Source organism: Asterias amurensis, chromosome 7 (assembly GCF_032118995.1).
Source record: "Asterias amurensis chromosome 7, ASM3211899v1".
NCBI lineage: Eukaryota > Metazoa > Echinodermata > Asteroidea > Forcipulatida > Asteriidae > Asterias > Asterias amurensis.
Window position 1 is genome coordinate 2,017,579 of NC_092654.1, and position 22,144 is coordinate 2,039,722.

Sequence of the window (22,144 nt, forward strand, 5' to 3'; positions counted from 1 at the left end):
CCTAGGCCCAATTTCATAAAGCCATTAAGCAGAAAATACTGCTTCACAAATTTCTTTGCTGAGCAAACCTTGAGTGGGGCAACAGTCACAGCAATTTAAACTTAAGGTAACTTTGGCTGGTAACCTGTTTCTGTTTAGTAATACTTTTTCTGTGTTTAGCAAGTTTTTGTGCTTTATGAAATTGGGCCCTGAACACTAACCAAAAATTCTTACCTCCTTCATCATACCTGGCATGATTAGCCAAGATATTGTACCGATCACCAGGGACCCGTTGCGCATACTCGATATTGAATGGTTCAGGATGGCCCAGGTAGACTCCATCCTTGGGCAAGATAAATGTCAAGTTGTGGTCGTCGCCCCAGCGGTACAAAATGTTCTGCAGCGTAGAGCTACTGCACTTATGCGTCTTCATCATGGCAAAATTATTTAGAGGTTTGCATCGACCTGCCGATAGGTTACCGAGAGGTAGGACTCGTGAAAGAGTAGCGTTGCTTCGGATGTACTTAGGGTAGCTTAAAACAGCAGACCTGTTCATCACTTGTCTGCTCACCAAGATGGGTTGGCGATTGCGACCGACTTTAAATTCAACACCTCCAATTCCATTAGGCTGTTCTAATGTTCTGCTTATTTTTTTAGAAACAGGTTTCCGTCTGAGGGGCGCTGGCTGACGAACATTGGCGGTCTCACCTTTAGTGTTGTGTTTATGTCTTGACAGGTAGGCTTGTTCTGCCTCCCGGATATGTGACGTTCTGTTGACCGCGTCAAGTTTCTTTTTTGTAAAATGCTGACTGTATTTTGGTGTTTCATTGTATTTCTTCCTTAATGCCGAGAGTCTGTCTCTCGCTTCAGCAATGACTAAATGCCTATGTTCGGCAGTTGCCTTACTGCTAGTTGCCTTGCTGTTATTTAGGACCGGCTGCTCTTTGAAGACAACCCTGGAAGTGTTCTTGCGTAAATATCTTGTCGGCGCCTCCGTCACCGCTCCGTTAGTCTCCTCATCTTTGGTTTTCTCTCTCTCTTCCTCAGACAGATGCTCCAACGGAGTCCCAAAAAGCTTATCAGCCGTGCGTTCCACCTCTTTAAATAACGAGGGGACCTTTTCCGGACGAGAGACACCCCACTTACTATCGGAGGGGAAATCCTTTGAAGAACCGTCTAAACTATCCCTAACGCTGGCGGTGTTTCTGTTGGGTCTACGGTCGCCGTCGGAAAAAAGTTTAACACTAAAGTTGTCGTCTTCGGCATCTTGAATGTCGGTTTTCTCTCTAAACTCGGCGGGTAAATTAATTTTTTTGATCTCCTCTATCCTTGCTCCAACGTCTCGGTGGTTTTTCCTGCAATCGATAAACAAATAACGATACTCATAAACATTTGATTTAATTATAACAAATGGTCCTTCGGATGGGACATAAAGTCGTTGGTCCTGTGTATTGTGTAACGCATGCAAAATAACGGTGTCAGGACACTTCGTACCTTTGCCACTTCGTACCCTGGACACTTCGTACCTTTTCAAGGTGCGAAGTGACTTTGGACACTTCGTACCTTGGACACTTCGTACCTTCTTACAAGACACTTCGTACCTTCTCACGAGTCACTTCGTACCTTCTCACGAGACACTTCCTACCTTCGTACTAATTTGGGATTTCTGCATCGTTTATGATTTTTTTGTGCTTTGTGATCGGATGATTATGAAATAAAAGCAAAACAAACCAACTGTTACTATTTTGTTGGGACACCAAGGAGCCATTTTGACGATTGCATGATTGTAGACTTTAAAATATTTGTAAAAAATATTGGCGAAAGATGTTGTCCTTGGCGGTAATTAACTTATACAAAATATTAATTTCACATTAAAAATGACATTCACATACTCAAACAAAAATTATAATTCATTAAGTAGCCTATTATTATTTTTTTATCTCAACGAACATTAAATTATTTAGGAATACACATTTTAATGGAGGTACGAAGTGACTCGGCTGAAGATACGAAGTGACTCAGCTGATGGTCACTTCGTACCCCGCCCACGGTACGAAGTGACCAATTTAGTTACGGTACGAAGTGTCCCGAAGGTACGAAGTGTCCAGGGTACGAAGTGGCAAAGGTACGAAGTGTCCGACATCCAAAATAACCCAAGTACACTTATCGAAAAGAGAAGGGGTTCACCCTGGTGTTCCTGATTTAATTGGCAGCATATTGTCCCACAGTACCCTTTGAACCATATCATAGTGCTATGTAAAAGGAGTACCGGTAGGTCTAATATTTCAAAGTAGTCCAACATACCTGGCAGGAATATACTGTATGTTAAAGCGCCTTGAGTGTCATTCAGTGAAGGATGCGCGCTATAAAAGAAGCCACTATTATTATTAGGCTCTATTATTTTATTACTATAAACTGGTTTTGAAAAGTATTTCTGTTCATGTTTTACTTTCAAAATAACCCTTTAGTAGAGACCATAGCGGTCACAAGCGGCTTGAACCAAAAATGCCCAGAGCAGCAGCAAAACAGCTGCAAGATTTGACCTACTTATGTTCAAACAATAAGGAGGAAGGAAAAACAGAACACGAGTAACAGCAAGAGGTCAAAATACAGGTAATGTACTGAATTGACAACTGCCATTTTTATCTTATAAAAAAACCACCAGCATCTCCAACGTTAATAATTTCATCAACTTTCCTTTGCAGTCAGCACCCTGATTATGAGAGCCTCACTTGTCAAGCAGGACCTAAATCCTGTGCCATTTCTAAAATGAGATTTCCAGAAATCAGGAGAAGAAGCTAACACAAGAATGTGTCCAGGGCAATATCTCCCAACTCACTACACATTGTGCAATCAGGGAATGGGGGGGGGGGGGGACTTGGATTGTGGAATTTTCTAATATCCTGTCCACAAACTCCACTGCAGACAGCTTCAATAAAATATGTTCTTATCAGTAAACATTCACTGGTGAATCAACATTGGAAGGGGCCATGGAAAGTGCAATCGTTGGTGATTTCTGTCTATATTCTTAGCAAATGAACCAGGAACAGCCTTTCCATGGCAAAACAGCCTCAGCCTCAGAAATTTTAGTTTCTTACATATATACGACAATTTAAAGGCAGTGGCCACTATTTGTAATTACTCAAAATAATTATTGTCATAAAACCTTTCTTGAATACGAGTAATGGGGAGAGGTTGATAGAATAAAACATTGTGAGAAACGGCTCCCTCTGAAGTAATGTAGTTTTCGAGAAAGAAGTAATTTTCCACGAATTTGATTTCGAGACCTCAGACTTTGAATTTGAGGTTTTAAAATCAAGTATCTGAAAGCACACTTTCATTAATATCTTGCAACTTCGATAACCAATTGAGCTCATGTTTTCGTAAGTTTGTAATTTCATGCATATGTTGAGATACACCAATGAGAAGACTGGTCTTAGACAATTACCAGTAGTGTCCACTGTTTTTAAGGGAAATTGATGATGTTTTTTTCATTTTCAAAGTTTCAAAGGCTTAAAAAAAAAAAACTAGTATTGAAAATTATACCTTTGTATCGGTTGTGCTGATCCCAGGATAAATAGGAAATGAGAAGAAAGGCTCAGTTTTAAAGGTGGGAGAAAATCCCAAATGGGGAAAACCCACGCAATCAGGTAGGGACTGAAAACCCTATCCACACGCAAGGCTCCCGTCTCAGGCGGGATTCGAATCGGGTCCACAGAGGTCGAAGGCAGGGAAAGAAACTGCTTTTAATTTGTGTCAAACTCCACATGACAGTTGGCAGGTATGTGGTTTGACTTAACAGGATCCAACTTAAATAAGACTCAAACTTTTGAGCATTATTTTGACTGCATCATGATCAGGCCCCCTCCATGAGCTGCATACTCCCCAATAGGGAGCTGAGATGGTTTAAGGAATGAATTAAGGTCCAGTGACCAGGGGTAATAATGTTGGAAGCCCTTTATGAGACGCCCTCGCCTGTTGTGAAAAGCGCTATATAGAAACTGGTTATTATTATTATTATTATTACTATTATTATTATGATCAGGCTAACCTTCTTAACAGTTCATTTTGTACAGCTTTAAACGGCTCATTAAACGCTAATAAAGCAACACCAGACATGGTGGGAGAGAAGGTGTCTGCTCAGTCATTTGTTTATACTCCAGTCCAGCGAGCATAATCAGGAAATCTAACTAATGAGTGGTCATGGTTGGGTGATCACACACCTTAATGGCTAGCAGGGGTTACATTTCCAGCGAGGCACTGCTGCTGGCTGAGCCACGCTCTGGTGAACATGCTTCCTTTGATAAGTGAAGATGAATTTCTGTATATCTCTTGGACAACACAGACACCATCAGTTTGGAATTCTACCTTCATGGTTTATTTTAGAAGATACACAAACCATGAATCTCTCCACTCAATCTAAACAAAATAAGTTAATGTGTTTTCTTCCGATAACCCCTACCCTCCACTCCCCTCCCCCCACCTGACCCCCAACAAATTATTGCAATAGAGGTACATGTACATTGTAGGGTCATGTTTTGATAATGGTTAGAACTCTAGAAAGTAACGGCTGTAAAAGCTCACTTGCTAAGAGGCTCCGCAGCTGTTGATAGAAGTATTTTTAGAAAGGATTCTTCTCATAGAAATAGGGCAATTTGTCACCCAGAAACGATTCATGCACAGATCAGGGCCCAATTTCATGGCTCTGCGGACCATAAGCACAGAATCGGCGCTTACCGTAGCAGGGAATTATGTGCTTACGGCAAGCAAGTTTCACGGGTTAGCACCGAACTTTGGCTTCTGCGCATGCGTACTCCGCCTTACTAGGCATTCTACGCTTACAAGGCTAGCACAGAAATTCAGCGCTTGCACGTAAGCGGGGAATTGTGATTGTAAGCGCAGAATTTGGTGGTAAGCAGAGCCATGAAATTGGGCCCAGGTATAAGCCAGGAGTTTTTGCTTAGAATACACAATCTGAGAAATGTATCTGACACCAACAATTCTTAGATTCAAATTTGGGAGGGGGGCGGGTGGGGCGGAGACTAATGCTTTTTTCCAAAAACACATTCAGGCCTCATACTTCCAGAGTCAACAAAGGTGATTGCCTCTATGCCCCCTGGTAAATGCCTTGGTGCCCTTGAAATGCTCGAGTAGAAGTTAACAGTTTCCTCATAGGGTGCCCTTTACCAAGGAGAAAATGCCTTAGTGCCCTTTCAATAACGAAGCATACATGCCTGCATGTTCCTTTGATATTGTAATGATTGTCAATATGCTTTGTTCTATCGAAAGCTGCTGTACTTCAACCCACATAAGTTTTTATTTACATTAATTTGAAGAGTGATTACCAAACATTCCCTTTAAAAGGAGTCCTAAATGGCAGCAACAAAGAAAACCAGTATAAAAATAAACGGCTATTAACATTTTAAAATGCTGGATGTTATAGAAAAATGTAAACATTTCATATGAAGGGTCTACAAATTCCTACTGATATAACGTGCAGTAGCCTCGCTGCGTAATCAATAATGACAAATGACCAATGCCGACCCGTTCAGACCACTGAATCATTAGTTACTTCTGATGCCGCCGCAAAGTTTTTCTTTTTGTGACAAAACTAGAAGCCATTATTTGTCATAATCTGTCAGCAGGAGACAAACTCATCTCAAATCATTAAATTTTGATGGCTCAGTCAGACAACATAAAAGGGTTTGTGTACTTATTGTACAACCACAAAACACAAATGGCCACATATTTACATTAAACTTACACTAGTTAAAGATAATGATGGTAGAAAGCTTCCCTTAAAGTATTACTTGCTGAGGCGATGTAGTTCTCAATGAAATGAGTAAAACAATGTCACACAAATTATTTTAGCATGGTAACCTTATACTGGTAAGCAAAGTTAGGCTTTGTTACTTGTTTGTCACACACAACATCTATGCAACAATTTATAAATCTTGCTTCCTAGATTAAGGTTACCAGTGAAAATGCCATGTCAAAAGTGACATTTGTGACTGGTTTCCTGTGAATATTTGCTTAGCAGGAATCACTTCAGCAGCTTAAGCACCTCTCTATACAATTTGGCCTTGGACTTGACCATGGCATTATTACTTTAAAAGTTTACCCGACACCATAGTTGGGACTCCAGACATTTCATTCTACAATGTACAAGAGATAATTTATGAGTTAAAGATTCCTGCCACTGATCGAGACAGGTGGATTCCTCATAAATCATGGTAACAACGAGTCGTCCCATATGCTGGGTGCCACGAGTCAAGGTAAAGAAAAAACGTCAACAGCAGGAAGTTCATAGTTCAACCATTAACATGAAGATGATAAAGGAAACCGACAAACAACAATACTAACAACCCATTACCAGGGAGGGGCCTGCAACTAGCTAAGCACAGCATAATTATGCTTACCAGAATATGGTTACCAGCCAAAATATTGTGCTATTTGTGACTGGTATCCTCCTAATTTCTGCATAAGCAACTCATGATATTGGAACCCGATCAAAGGACAAATCTAGCTAGCTTATTCGGTAATAGACATGTATTGCCACCATATTGGTCATGTTCCCCATATCCAATAACAATAATGAATGCAGTTTTTAGTTCTCCTCTTATTTCTTACAATGAAGAACTGGAAAGTCAATAAAAAAAATGAAGAAAATATTTGAGGTAAATATGTTTAAAAATATTATTTGTCTCAATGACATATTTCCTTGAAACTGTTTTACTTATTTCTCAAAAACTATACCACCTCAGCAAATAATATTTTAAGTGAAGCTTTCTACCATCATTTAAACTGTGTAATTTGAATGTAAATCTGTGGACGTCTGGGTTTTGTGTCGTACAAAAATATCCAAACCCTTTCAGCAGTGATCTATTTGTTTCCTTTAAACCGAGATGTTCATTCGTACTCTTCCCGCCAAAGTAATATCAAGTACTTGTAGGCTCAACATTGCATTGGCTAATTATAGATTCCTATTTTCAGACATGACTTGACAAATTTTCCGAAACAATTTTTCATGAAGCATTTAAAGGAATTTAAGTATAGGAAGTTCCTTTGTAGCCTATTAACCTTAGTTGCTTTTCTTGCCAATAGGAGCTTGGCAATATTTCTTCTTAGCTTAACTTTGCTATTTATATCCCTTGAGGAATTCTATTGTATTGTGATTTTTACAACTGAAATGAATTATATTACTGTATAGACCATCCAAGTGCCAAGTGCTGCACGCTGCCTGTGGCTGTGCCGCCATTGGAGGGTCGCGGCAGCTCAGTGTTTTGTACACAAAGACATGGCAAAATCAACATCTTTTTAAACTATTTATGCGAATGAATTGTGACCACCCTCAATGATTTACATATTTTCCCTCACAGCACAGCATTACAAAAATATGAGGAATAAACTTATAAAATAATTTGAAACTAAACAAAAATGGAATCCTGAAATTCTGTCGAAAAGCCTTGCCGATAAAACACACATTTGAGACCATACCGTGCAGTTTCTGCGTCTATCGCACTTATAACTCACATTATTAATGTCTGCTCCATTTTTAAAATTCAATTTCCATTTAGCCGTTCTGTAATGCTGTCCGGTCAAGGAAACTGTGTAAATCGTTAAGAAAGACACCTGATTCACATAAAGAGTCAAAGAGCCGACGATTTGTACGTTTCTTTATGTACAAAACGCAACCCAGCTGCTGGACAGCATACATCACTTGCGCATGCCTGCTAAAAATAAGCGGTCCTTACTAGGCCTACTACTATTATCTACTTATTTGTAATTTGACAGCAGTCTTGGGTGCTCGACTACAGAAGACCTTGCCTTCTCTCGGATGTCACCCCCTATCATACCTATAATGTCTGATGCTTTTGTAATAAATATTGATACAACATATGGTCAATCGGTCATGATCTTGTGTATTATTAATTAAAAATATTTGTTGTATGATTGGAAATAAAAACAAACAAACAAACAAACAAACATTCTAGACAGCTTGCATTTTTTTTTTAAATTATGGTAAAAGGATTTTCATAGAATGACATGGTATTTACTACAGCTTAGGAATCACTAACGAATTAATATGCCATTAGTTACTTTGTAGTTCTTATCCGAGATGCGCCTGTGAAATGGATTATGAGATAGCAGCAAGATGCTTGGGATATGTAGGTAGAGTGTTTAAAGGCACTGGGCACCTTTGATAATCATCAAAGACCAGTATTCTCACTTGGTGTAACCCCCACATACACATAAAGTAACAAACCTGTAAAAGAAATTACTCAATTGGTCATTTTGCAAGAGAATAATGAAAGAAAAAACAACATTGTTGCATTACTTTGTGTGCTTTCAGATGCATAAAAAACTTCAGCTGAAGTCTCTTATTTGATGGTGGAATTACTTCTTTCTCCAAGACTACATTACTTCAGAGGAAGCCATTTCTCACAATGTGTTATACTATCAGCAGCTCTCCATTGCTCATTACCAAGTAAGGTTTTATGCTTACTGTTGTTTTGAGTAACTACCAATAGTATCCAGTGCCTTTAATATATCTCTGTTATGGAGCGATGGCAAATGGCTAATGGCAAAGAAGTAGAGCGTATTACACTGGAACTGCCTGCCTATCTAGGGACATGTAGAAAGAATTGTACATGTCTGTAAAGGTATTTCCATTGCTACTTGTATAGAGAATTATTCGGATGGCACTAGGTCCGCTAAAAGTGCTCAATTCCTGTTTTGAACGCTTTTGAGACCATTAGCCACAATCAGCTGTAACCTAAATGCCCATAGCGGCCGCAATTGGCTATAAGATTTAAAGTACTTCCTGATAATTTTTGCTAGTTCAGCAGAAAGTTTTTATGCATTCTTAGTATATTGCTTAAAAAGAGGTTATATTGTTCGTTTGGTAAGCACTCTTAACATAACCGGCAATAAAAAACTGACTTGTTTAGAAATACAGTCAGCTTTTGATAATATAAAGCATTTTGCGAATCTTTTCACAGTGAAGTAGTGTGGTTTAAATATTTAACCAAAAAAAGCAGATTTTATGCCCCCAATTTGAATCTAAGAAACGTTCCCTTTGAACATTATACTCTGAATGGCCACAACGAAAGTGAGAACTCAATTGAGTATACATGTATATATGAAGATTAATGATGTACATTTCCTCCCTTACAAATGAGTTGTCAGGGTAAAATTGATTTAAATAAATCGTTTTTACGGATTTGACGGAAGGATAAATTCATCATTTTGTGACAACAAATTTTGAGACACAGGAAGCTACATGCTGCCGAAGACGATTGTACGTGAAATTAAATATTTAACATCACATGTCACCAGAAATACGAATGAGTAAAGAAAAAAAGATGGCACCAATTTGTGTGCTTTCAGATAGGAATAAACAACTTCTAGCTAGAAGTATTTTAATATTTAATTGAGAAATTACCTCTTTCTCAAAAACTATGTTACGTCAGGGGAAGCCGCTTCTCACAATGTTTTATACAAGACAAGAGCTAAACGAACGATCACTCACCGCTCTCGTGGTGACGTCCAGCACCTCAGGTCACCCCAAGTGACCCACTCCACAAGCAGTGCACTGGGGGCTGACCCGAGTGAGCCCCTGGAATGCTACGAAGCTTTTCGAACGCACCGGGGGCAGACAAGGGTCGACCTAGGGAAGCTAAGCGAACGCACCCACAGTTGAACAACAAGGAAGAAAACACTGACTGGGCAAACCTATACCACGTTGACAATCCAAACAGTGAACACATAATGAATCCAACACTAACATTATCATGCAGAAAAAAAGTCCACATAAAGCTTCCTTGATGACTTCCAAACACACTCCATTCCAAAAAAAACAATCAGTTCACAACTCCCCCCCCCCCCCCCCCCCCCCCGTAGCCTTACAAAGAGCAACATTCATGCACAACCAGCCAACCATGTAAGTGTTAAGCACAGTTGTTGTAGGATTGAGAAAAGTGAAAGTAAAGGCAAATTTTGTCCAGCAACCTGAGCAAACTACACTGTGCTGCCTAGCGCAGATTTCCCCTATATAACACTGGCTGTAACAATAACAGAGAATGACAGTTGTTTGAATTGACGGTTTTGCCAGACTTTTGCCAAACATGGCCAAACAAAGATTCCACCTCCTCAGTAAGAAACCTCAACCATCACCCCAGCCAGCCTTGCTTGTCACTACAGAGGAATGTCTTGCACAGGACACTTCTCCCCATGGCAGAGCTCATTAGAAGAGGTGTGATAAGAAAAGATGGTAAAAAACTAGGCACCTTCGTTAACGCATGGAAAAGGGATCATGTTCCACCGATTTCTACTTCTAACACTATTTCTACACGTATACTGAGTTGATCAGGGCCGAAGTTCATAATGTCTGTTTTTAAGCACAAAAACTTGATTTTGCTTATCAAGAATAGGTAACCACAATAGCAAGAATACCCCACACTTCCAACATTGCTGAGACTGGTACATAGGTAGTTTCATTGGCTAAGTAGAATTTTCTGCTGAACAGCTTATCATTAGCATAGAATCGGTGCTTACAGAAACAGGAAATTTTGCACTTTCGCTAAGCGTATTTTATAGTACATGTAAGTAGGGAATTTTTGCTTGTGGGCGTGTGTACTCCACATTCCTTGCTAACACACATCTAGCTCAGAAATTCCTTGCTTGTCCTGTAAGCATTAGCAAAGAATGGATCAAAAGTGCCAAATTCAGCAGTATGGCCATTATATTGGGCCCTAGTCCTTGCTCTTAGACTTATAAACTGTAAATGCCTTCACAATAAAGGCAATACCTCCACATGGAAGGCACTGGATGATCATTTTCTACACAATAAGCCACAAATTCCAGCGATGACCAGACACAAAGCCATCTCCATTGTATGTGGTTTGTGTTGCAGACATTTACAGTCCTTGAGTCTCCTATTTGCGTTCCTTTAAATGAATGACAGCAGCACTTTCCCAGGAACCAATAAGGTGATAAGTTTTGAGGCTTTGCATGATAAGATGGGATATTTTTGGCCAAGGTTTAAGCCCGGATTTTGGTAAAAGGGTGTCAAAATTTACTGGGGATTTAAACAAACAAACTGGGTGCCCATTTTCATTTTGCAAAGGGCAATTCATTGGAAAATGAGGAAACTTCTGATGGGGCACTAGGGCCAAGACCAGGGGCAACCCAGGCAGACCGCCAACATAAACAAAAAAATTCTCTCATTTCAGATGTTAAATTTGAATCCGGGATAACGAATATTGTTTGTTGATTATTTAAAAAAAAAACATTGGTGTATTAAGGGTTAAAACCAAAAATGTTGTATCACTTCTTAAGGTTGAGAAAGTATCAGGGATGCATATAAAGATGCAATATGGGCTTTTACAAATTTGCTGTTTCTGAAAACCAAAGCCAGGTCCGAAATAAGTGGCTACAGCTCTGGCTACGACTAGATTTCCGTATCATCATGCGTTAAAGTATAGGACCTCCTCAGCAACACCCTTAGCATTAGCCATAGCCGTTGCGGTAGCCCCCAAGAACAACTCCTTCAACAAGATCATTGAAATGCAGGTTGCAATTTTCCCCAGAAACTATTGACACAATTTGCCTACGAGCCAGAGAGTCTTATTTATATTCATCAACCACTCTGCCCTCCCAGCGGTAAAATCTTCCGCAAAGCACATCTTCCCGAAAATATCAACACTGTGCTCGGCCGAGTGAAGCACGACTGGGACTTAGGGAATTGTACATTGATGATCTCATAAATAATTAATGCAGTGTAATTATATATTATATAGATTTTTTTCTTACCCCATCCGTCAGGCAAGTTTATCTCTCGCCATCAAGAGCGAGTCTGGGCGATTTTTTTTCCCCTCCTTTTTTTTCTTCTTTTTCACAGCTAATCAGTCGAAACCACGAAATATCCACCAAGGAATTTGGCGCACCAAGCTGCTTGTCAATTGACACATTCAGCAGACAAGGTGGCATAGTTATGTGTTATTGCCGCGATGGCTGATGATGATAAAAACCCAATGAGAAGATGCCACAACACTGAGAGGTGATCTTGCCGAAGCCACTCCAGCTGACAAAATTATGTTCCCCCTTCAATTTATATTTTAAAGTTACCAGACCCTTAACCAAGGTTTAAGCCAGGAAATGGTAACCGGGTAAACTTAAACCCCCAAAAAGAGTTGCTCAAGAAAGACTCTGCTAGGGTCGAACCATCGGGACATTTATTATTTTTTGCATTTATACCATCCTCGGGTTGGTAAGCAGTTTGCAACAAGTTAAAATTATATTTCCTCTAAAAAAATATCTGAAAAAAGAAGAAGCTAGAAACAAAGTATGCAGAGCTACATGTAGCTACAACGAACAGCATGTCTATTTTGTTATAAGGCCATGTAGTACAGAGCGTTTCATCAGTAAGGTTTGTGCGTATCATTCATCTACACCCTCTAAGTATTCAAGATGAATCTCAATTGCTTACTCCACAGCAACAGGTCAAGATAGATATGCATGACTCTTCTGATCTAATCAGATGTAGCTGGTAGTTTGTATCCGTAGCCCAATATCAGGAATGAGTTTTGACAAATGTAAAATTTCCTGAAAAATTACAGTTATTCTGGACCCAGAACCTCCCAGATGTTACAATTCAGGAGGAGCAGGTTTACATATTATAAGCATCACCAAAAATACAAAGCTCTGGACTTTTTATTCCTTTCTCCCTTTGGTGGCTGCTTTCTTTCATGAAAATCTAAAGGTTCCAGGAGATTTTGGAGATCTGGACCCAGAACCTCCCAGATAGTACAATTCAAAAGGTTTACAGAAACTGTGCGTCACCAGAAATACAAAACTACACTCTCTTATTACGTATGTTAAAGAGTGAACATTTCACTCTCTTGTCCGAGTGGTGTCAGTTTCGCTCTTGTGAGAGTGAAAGTCAGTCTGTGTCTTTCTTTTTGAGTGAAATTGGAACGAACTTCACTCTTAATTGAGTTGAAAGTACCCGCCTTTCACTCTTAAAAGAGTTGTCCACCAAAATGGCTCTTTGCAAGAGTGGTATGGTGAACAAACAAGTGTTTTTTCACTCTTTTAATTTAAGAGAGCAGGTTTGGACCCCAGGCCATGAAATAACCTACAGCACCAACAGTAATTGCCGTGGTGCCCTGTGCTTTTGCTGTGGTTCCCTTTGCAAAGATCCAGAAACTACCAACTAAATTTTATAGTCCTGACAGAAGTGCCCTTACCAGAGAAAAAATTTAAGGCATGGGACACAATGTGGACCATTCCTTTCTCCCTTTTGTGACTGCTTTACTTCTTTCAAAATTTTGAAATTGCCCTGTTGCCCCGTGATTTTGCTGTGGTGCCCTTTTAAAAGATCCAATAAACAAAGTAAATTTTATAGTCCTGAAAGAAGTGCCCCCTTACCAGAGAAAAATTGCTGCGCCCCTTCAAGAACTAAATCCAAGGCATGGGAAACAATGTGGACCATTCCCTTTGGTGACTGCTTTACTTCTTTCAAAAATTTGAAATCGCCCTGGTGCCCCGTGCTTTTGCTGTGGTGCCCTTTGCAAAGATCCAATACAAACTAAATTTTCCTCATTAGAAGTGCCCCTTATCAGAGGAAAATTGCTGTGTCCCTCTAAAAAAAAAATTCAAGGCCTGGGACACAATATGGACTATTCCTTTCTCCCTTTGTACTTTGACGGCTTTATTTCTTTTTTAAAGGAAAATCAAACGGTTGTAAGAGATTTTGAAAACGAAAAAAAAAAATACTTAAAAAATCTCAAGCCTGAAATGCGACAGCCCTCAATGAGTGATATGCATGAGAGGTGTACATATCAAGTCCATTAGGGGAACAGTAATAATTGGATGAAATGGATTCTCTCAATTAAACATTGCTCATAAAATTGATTGATTACTGCTCGTAATTGAAAGAAGGTAATGGGGGTACTTAACAACTAATTACATAAAAACCTGCAAGAGCTTTCGTAGCAACAACCTGTGCTTCATCGGATCGGATGAAGTTGTTGCTGCTACTAAAGCTCATACAATGTAGTTTTTAATGTAATTAGTTAGTCTTTTAAGTGCTACCCCTACCTTCCTTGTTTTATCTATCAGACTAGTAGGGCTATCTCTGTCATAATAATTGATAACTACTCAACTATGTTGATATAAAATATAATCCGGTAATAATCCATTAGGTAACTACTTAACTGGTTAAATTTTAACTAATTTAGAGTTAAACAAAAACAAATTGACAAGAGCAGGATTTAAACCAACGACCTCCCGATTATTGTGTCCACGCTCTTCTGAGCCATTTAGCTTTTATGTTGGTGGTCTCACTATTTTCTCATGGCTCATCAATTATGGCCATCAACACTTGTGTCCTTGAGAAAAGCACTTTATCATAAACGCTTCCCTTCACCCAGGAGTACAAATGGGTACCGCAAAGAGTTGGGGAGTAACCTGCGATTGACTGACACCCTGTTCAGGGAGGAACAGAAATAATCTCATTTGTTTAATGCCAAGGAAACCGGATATAACCACCGGTCTGATGAGCCAAACTTGGCCCTGAATAGATTATACTTTGTTTACAAGTCGTAATATTCTTGTATAATACAGCAATGTGAGATTTCCCAGTTGTCATTGGTATTGAGTTTCCAAAAGGTCCACTTTGACATCAGAAATGTTTAAAAAATTGTTCTTTAATCATAACGTAGCAGGTCAGATACTTCACGGAAACAACAAAGGCGATTGCCTCCTTGCCTCCTGGTCATTGCTTTGGTGCCCTTGAAGTACTGAAGTAGAAATTTACAATTTCCTCATAGGGTGCCCTTTTTTCAAGGAGAAATCGCCTTGCCCTTTGCCTTTTAAAAAACAAAGCAAATAGGCCTGCATGGAGATACTGAAAAGCAGAGCCTTGTAGATACTATCCTACCTTTAACGGGACAGTTCTCCCCCCAAGTTTCACACCTGTAAGGGTGACGAGCCGTCAGGCATGAAGCCTCTAATATTGAACAACCCATCAAGAGTTTCCCTGCAATATTTCGCTCACAGAATGCATGCACGTCTTATTAGGCCCAATGTGTGCAATTTCTTCAACATCAGAAATGTTTCAAAAGTTGTTAACGAATGATAACTTAGATCGTTCCTACCTTTAAAGGACAAGTTCTACCCCCAAGTTTCACACCTGTAAGGGTGACGAGCCATCAGGCATGAAGCCTCTAATATTGAACAACCCATCAAGAGTTTCCCTGCAATATTCCGCTCACAGACAGCATGCACGTCTTATTAAGCCCAATGTGTGCAATTTCTTCAACATCAGAAATGTTTCAAAAGTTGTTAAACGATAACTTAGATTGTTCCTACCTTTAAAGGACAATCTACCAAACAATTTCACACCTGTAAGGGTGACAGGCCATCAGGCATACAGCCTCCAATATTGAACAACCCATCAAGAGTTTCCCTGCAATATTCCGCTCACACAACACGCACGTCTGATTATGTGTGCAATTGGCCCACAGGCATCCTTTCAACATCTCAAGAAGACGGGTAAACGAACGCGTAAGCACTGAATTCATAGTCCATGTCTTGAGAAAGGGGGGGGGGTATATGTGGCAATATCTGGAACACAGGGGTATCAGGTTGCAAAACGTATACCGACACCCCTCCCATGTTATTCAGACACCTCCAATGTTGTAATACATGCAAACCAAAATTCAGACTTGTACCTGCAGGGTGGAAAGCGTCTATGATAATGAGTCAGTGTTTCTGGTTAATGGGTCAAACGCAAGACATGGTTTAGCATGGACGAGGGAAATACAAGTCTCCAATTTGGGGGTGATGCATTTTACATTCCACTCAGTCGTCATTAACTAAAAGTGTATATTACAAGCATGATCGTCACAGAGGCAACATAGACCATCGCCTCCATGCCCCCTAGTCATTGCCTTCAAGCCCTTGAAACACTACGGTAGAAAATTTACAATTTCCTCATAGGGTGCCCTTTACCGAGGAGACAATTGCCTTGGTGCACTTGCCCTTTCAAAACAAAGCATACCTGGCTAATTATAATTGGAGATTTTATTAGTGTAAAGTTGACAAGGATTATGTTCGGTATGAGTCAGCTAGCGGGCAGTGGGTTTGTGAGCAACTGATCATGATTGTTGTTGAGCTCCTTATGTGACGGATTACGGAAGTTGTACGAGCTTGGATCGTCTTGAAGGGGGTCTCCCGGGCCCTACTTACACCACAGCGATGTCTTCAATCAATACACTATGTTAGCGCCTGTTATGCTTAGGAATTAGCCTGAGAGAGTTATTAACACTAGCCCGGCGACACTGTCTAGTAATAACCGCTATGGGCAAGTAAACACCACTTCTAAACTTGCCGTGTTTTAGGCTACTAAAAACTAAGCAACCAATATGTTTTAAACAAACTTTGAAAACAGTTGATACACATGTATTTTTGACACCTAAGTAGTATATGCTGTGTCCTTTGAATGGGGCGTAAAGCCGTAGGTCCCGTGTGTTGTGTAATGCACGTAAAAGAATCCAGTGCACTTATTGTAAAGAAAAGGGGCTCACCCTGGTGTTCCTGGTTTAATGGGCTGCATATTGCGCCACAGCACCTTGTAAACCATTACATGGGGCTATAAAGGAATAGGTCTCATACTTCAAAAACATAGCTCTACATACCTTGCAGGACAAAATATTGAGCGCTTTGATACGCCCCTAGGGGTGTGATAAAGCTAGGGGGTGTGATAAAGCGCTACATGTTAACAACCTATTAATATTGATATAATTGTACTTACTGTAAACTGTAGGTCTTCCAGTGATTCTGCCACAGTGTCCTATCACTGACTTGCACACTGTGATGAGTGCTCTTACTCGAGTAGGTCATGAAGACGATGGAGATCATAGACACCACGCCGAAGACGCAAATGAAAATGTAGGTGCGCATAAGTATCCCCATCGTGACACCCTACAGAAGAAATATAATAAACAAAGGTTACATGCAGGGCCCAATTTCATAAAGCCTGTAAGCACAAAATCTTGCTAAGCACAGATAAATGCTGCTTAAGATGATTGAGATCATAGACACCACGCCAAAGACGCAAATGAAGATGTACGGTAGGTGTGCATAAGTATCCCCATCATGACACCCTACAGAAGAAATAAAATAAACAAAGGTTACATGCAGGGGCCAATTTCATAAAGCCTGTAAGCACAAAATCTTGCTAAGCACAGAAAAATGCTGCTTAAAGATGATTGAGATCAAAGACACCTCGCCAAAGAGGCAAATGAAGATGAAGGTGCGCAACAGTATCCCCATCGTGACACCCTAAAGAAAATAAACGCCAGAAATGAAGAGAAAAAAGGTTACATGCAGATTGGATTAGAACCATTCCTAGGTTCTTCCCAAAACTGTAGGTAAAGTTGAACCAAAGTTTGGCCAAAGAACACTGAACTGAAATGAAGTACAGAATGTTTGTCTTTGGTTTCAAAAGCCTTACTGTGCCCTATAATAACGGCAGAATCAGTCAGTCTCCTGATGATGACTAGAGCAAGCTAGTTGAAACGTTGAGACCAACCCAAGAACTGACTCCGCGGTAGTAAAGTTAATTATGATTCTATAAGCTTAAGTAGTAGTCCCAGCCTATTTCTTTACCATCTGCCCAGGTAATTTAGTTAATAAGCAAGACAGTACTTTTCAGAACTGAGAAGTCTCTTGATCACCTGAACAATCTACTCTGCGGTAGTAGAATTGAGCAAGACAGTTCTCTAAGAACAAACTCTACCTGGCAAGTAGATACACACATGGTGTTACCACAAACCAAATATATATTTAAAAGATATTAAATATATATTGATACCTGACCATGCAATGCCTCAAATCCTATATGTGCCCTATATTGTTTGCATGCCCTATTTATTATCCCCGACACTGAGAAAATAAATTCTATGTTAGGTAGAATTTGAATGTTTTGATGGTGGCCCCAGGGAGTATAAGTAGCACCATTTTAAAATCTCTTTTGGGTAGTGTGGTTTCAGAAGAGAACCAGTGGTTGACAACTCAAGAAAACTGATCAGAGCGTACTAATCAAAATTTCTTTTTAGAACCAATGATTCTTTTTAGAACCAACACTAATCAAAGGAGATTTACACATGGTGCCACCGAAAACCTCATATCAAGAAAAATTTGACTACAAACATATTTTTTTAGTACGAGAGCTCATCATCCAAAAGGTAGCCACTTCCTAACTAACTAAAAGTGTCTCATATTCAATCTCTGCCAATTTGGTGCACGTTCTCAGCAATGGTCCAGTGCCCGTTGGCATTTACAAATATCTTTAGAAAACACCTACACAGGTCAAAATTTAAACTAAGCTCTTGGGTTTGACAAAGACCAAGGTTGCACTGTGGTGAACTAACAACACCCTCTCACAACTAAGCAATTATTTGAGAACATGAAGTGGTGTTTACAAAACGGTGAAAGGAAAGTACAAATTTAGGGTCAGGTCCAACACAGACAGGCATGTCCCTGGGGGATTCCCCCTTCTAGGCTCTTTCGCTGGACCATGGATAAGGTCTGCCCGTAACTTTTTCAGTGACTGGCCAGCAGAACCAGAGTGCCTGCCACTTCACTAGTATGTCAGCTTTTTCACATGGTTCATACCTTATAATCAAAAGGATTGCTTTTAACATTGAACTAGCCAGCCAAACCATTTGGAGTGAATGTTGACTATTTAAGCGTGTTGTTACTGGCATTTAGCCGTCGAGAAAGCTTCTGCTAGGGTTGAAATATCAGACAATTTACTACTTTTTGCAAAAAGGTCCTTCTGTTGGTAAGCATTTTGCAACAGGTATTTCTGTTTGTCTTATACATGTTATATGAAAAGAGACAAACCTCTGAAAAATTCACAATATTTCAGATAACTTTATTCCCTCTTTTCTTCAATAAACATCAGCTGATCACAGCACAGTCACTCTGTGATCCCAAAATAATGTAGTTCAGCCATGGAGGTAGTAATTCTACCTCCATGGTTTGCATGTAGCTTCCAAGATCCGACCTTTAACCGCAAATATCCTTGGCTTTCACTAGCCTTGACTTTGGTTGGTTGAACCGTTCTGAACCGGTTGTTCCTGATTATCAGTGGGACCTGAACAAACAACACATTATTTAAAGCCAGTGGACACTATTGGTAATTGTTAAAGACTAGCCTTCACAGTTGGAATATCTCAACATACATAAACAAACAAACCTGTGAAAACCTGAGCTCAATCGATCATCGCAGTTGCGAGATAATAATGAAAGAAAAACAACCCTTGTCACACGAAGTTGTGTGCGTTTAGATGGTTGATTTCGAGACCTCAAGTTCTAAATCTGGGGTCTCGAAATCAAATTTGTGGAAAATTACTTCTTTCTCGAAAACTATGGCACTTCAGAGGGAGCTGTTTCTCACAATGTTTTATACCACCTTCCCTTTAAATTAAATAATCTCATTATTCTTGCCAGTCCTGTATTAATACCTTTAATATACATCAACAGATGGTGCTGCATCCTTCTAGGGAAAAAGGGATCATGTGTGATTGTGTGAACAAAGTGCAGGTAATCATTGATGGACCATAAATTTATACGCCCCTTTCGCACGGCAGCAATTTAGCAGGGGTCCCTTGCTTAATTTGAACACTTCAGGCCCGGTCACACAGGCCCCGATAACGAGAACGATAACGATAAAAATGCACGCCCTCGATTGGTTGAAATGCTCCAAGCAGAATACGCCCACGCTCATTCAACCAATCGAGGGCGTGCATTTTTATTGTTCTCGTTATCGTTCTCGTTATCGGGGCCTGTGTGACCGGGCCTTTAGCCTCTTTAACATGAGGGCAATTTAGCAATGGTCCCTTGCTAAATTGTAGCATGGTTGTAAAATTGTAAAAAATATACCTATGTGTGAAAGGAAAAAAGTTTTGGGACCCCATGTGAAAATTACTTTAGGTTGTACAATTTTACAAGGTGCATTTTATGAGAAAGGACAACGATGTTTGCCGTGCACAGTGAGGAAAGAGAAGTGGAGCGAGGGATCGTGATAGTTGAGTGATAGTACATAACAACGTCTTGCACCAAGACTATGTTCAAAGTAGCCTACATGAACAATATGGCAACAACACAGCTTGGTCTCCTTCACCACTAGTCAGCTGGCCACATGCCAGAGCAGCTGTGGATTAACCTACAAATCCAAATCAAATGCTACAAAGTTTGTTGAGGCACTGGACACCTTTGGTAACATTGTCAAAGACCAGTTTTCTCACTTGGCGTATCCCAACATGCATAAAATAACAGATCTGTTGCACAAATTTGTGTGTATTCAGATGCCTAAAAAATATTGGAAGACTTCAGACCTAAAGCATTTTAATATTTGTGTAAGACATTACCTCTTTCTCAAAAACTCGGTTATCAAAACCTATGCTGGCTAACATGTGAAATACGTATATACTTTTGCAGTTTTGTTCTGCTGCAGTAAGCACAAAAATGTGCTTACCATTAAGCAGCGCTATGAAATTGGACCCAGGTCATGTTCTCCTTAGGCCAATGAGGGTAAGCTCATAGGACCAATTTACCATGTCACATGTACAGTGTGTGACCATGGTGTGACTTATATGTATCTTGCTCACTTCTGCTAAGCAGTGAGCAATATTTTCTGCTTTAGCACCTCTACGAAATTTGGCCCTGGAGTTTACTGAGCATTAAGATCTGGATTGTACTAAAAACTAGGATTATACTGTACAGAAGTGCCATACAGGGGTCAACAATGTTTATAGACTAGTAGTAGGCCCTACAGCTTCAATGCTTTGTGTGTCACATTGAACGGGGACGGACAGATGTACGTGCAGAGTAGGGAACAAATTACAGCACTACACGGCACTGCATCTCTTCCGTACTGTGACTTCTTATTATATTAGTCGAGAGGTGTTACCTTGGGAGCTTGCTTGGTATGGATTTCAGATATTGATTTGATTTGACGGACATGGTTTGCCTTTTGGCACAGTTTGGCTACAATAAAATTTATTACATGAATGTGGTGGGGTTACTAATTTAATATCACTATCAGAAGACCCTCCTCCAACTCATACTTGAAACAACAAGTTTTATACAGGAAAAAAATACAATGTTTATGAGCAGGCCTGTATGCTTTTCAATAGAAGAAAAAAAAGGTTCACAGATTTACAAATAACTTACAGGGTTTACAGAAAGTAATGTAAAAGACTTCTCTTCAAATATTATTCCATGAAATGCTTTACTTTTTGAGAAAACATTACGGATTATAGTAAACACATGTCATGACATGGCGAAACGTGCGGAAACAAGGGTGGGTTTTCCCCTTATTTTCTCCCGACTCCGCTGATTGATTGAGCCTTAATTTTCACAGGTTTGTTATTTTACATATACATGTAAGTTATGATACACGAAGTGTGGGCCTTTGGACAATACTGTTTACCGAAGGTGTCCAGATGGCTTTAAAAAGTGCAAGGGCGGGCATCGAGGCATTTTCTTCTTGTTAAAGGGCACCCTATGGGGAAATTGTACATTTCTACTGGAGAATTTCTAGCACACCGAGGCATTGACCAGGGAGCATGGAGGCGATCACCTTTGTTGCCTCTGTGAAGTATCAGGTCTGTTTGTTATTTTAAACAAAATAGATAATTAGTTTTGATCTGAAAATTTGAGGTCATACTGGTGTGCTCTTTAATTCTATTTGGCCAACCTGTGTGAAAAATTAACCCCAAATAAACAAAATTAAAGTAAATTTGTAAGAAATTTGTAAACAAATAAATAATAATCATAATTCAAATGATTCAGATTGCATGAACAAGTATGAACATTTGTTGAATGTCATAATTTAATGCTTTGTATACTATTGATTTTTGCATAAACCACAAATAAGAAATATACACTTTTTTTAAATTAATAAAATAATAATACAAATAATTTTTTTTAAAGTATGAACATTTGTTGATTGGTATTGCATGTTATATGGATGTTTGCATAATTTTTTGTAATTACCTATCTAATAATTCTGACAACACATTAAGAAAATCTTGCTGGTGTTGAAGAAATTGCGTCAGTAGCCATCTACAAGATTGAATTGGAGACG

The 22,144-nt window shown here is 39.6% G+C and overlaps 1 protein-coding gene across 1 annotated transcript in view; it reads right to left on the minus strand.

The window, feature by feature from the left end:
* The window catches only part of LOC139939317 (uncharacterized), a 37,517-nt gene that overhangs the window by 7,405 nt on the left and 7,968 nt on the right, over window positions 1-22,144 (minus strand). The window contains exons 2-3 of the mRNA XM_071935094.1: window positions 16,799-16,968; window positions 214-1,334 (exon numbers count right to left, since the gene is read on the minus strand). Of these exons, the coding sequence (XP_071791195.1) occupies window positions 214-1,334; window positions 16,799-16,959 (1,282 nt within the window). The 5' untranslated portion in view covers window positions 16,960-16,968. The remainder of the gene's footprint in view (window positions 1-213; window positions 1,335-16,798; window positions 16,969-22,144) is intronic.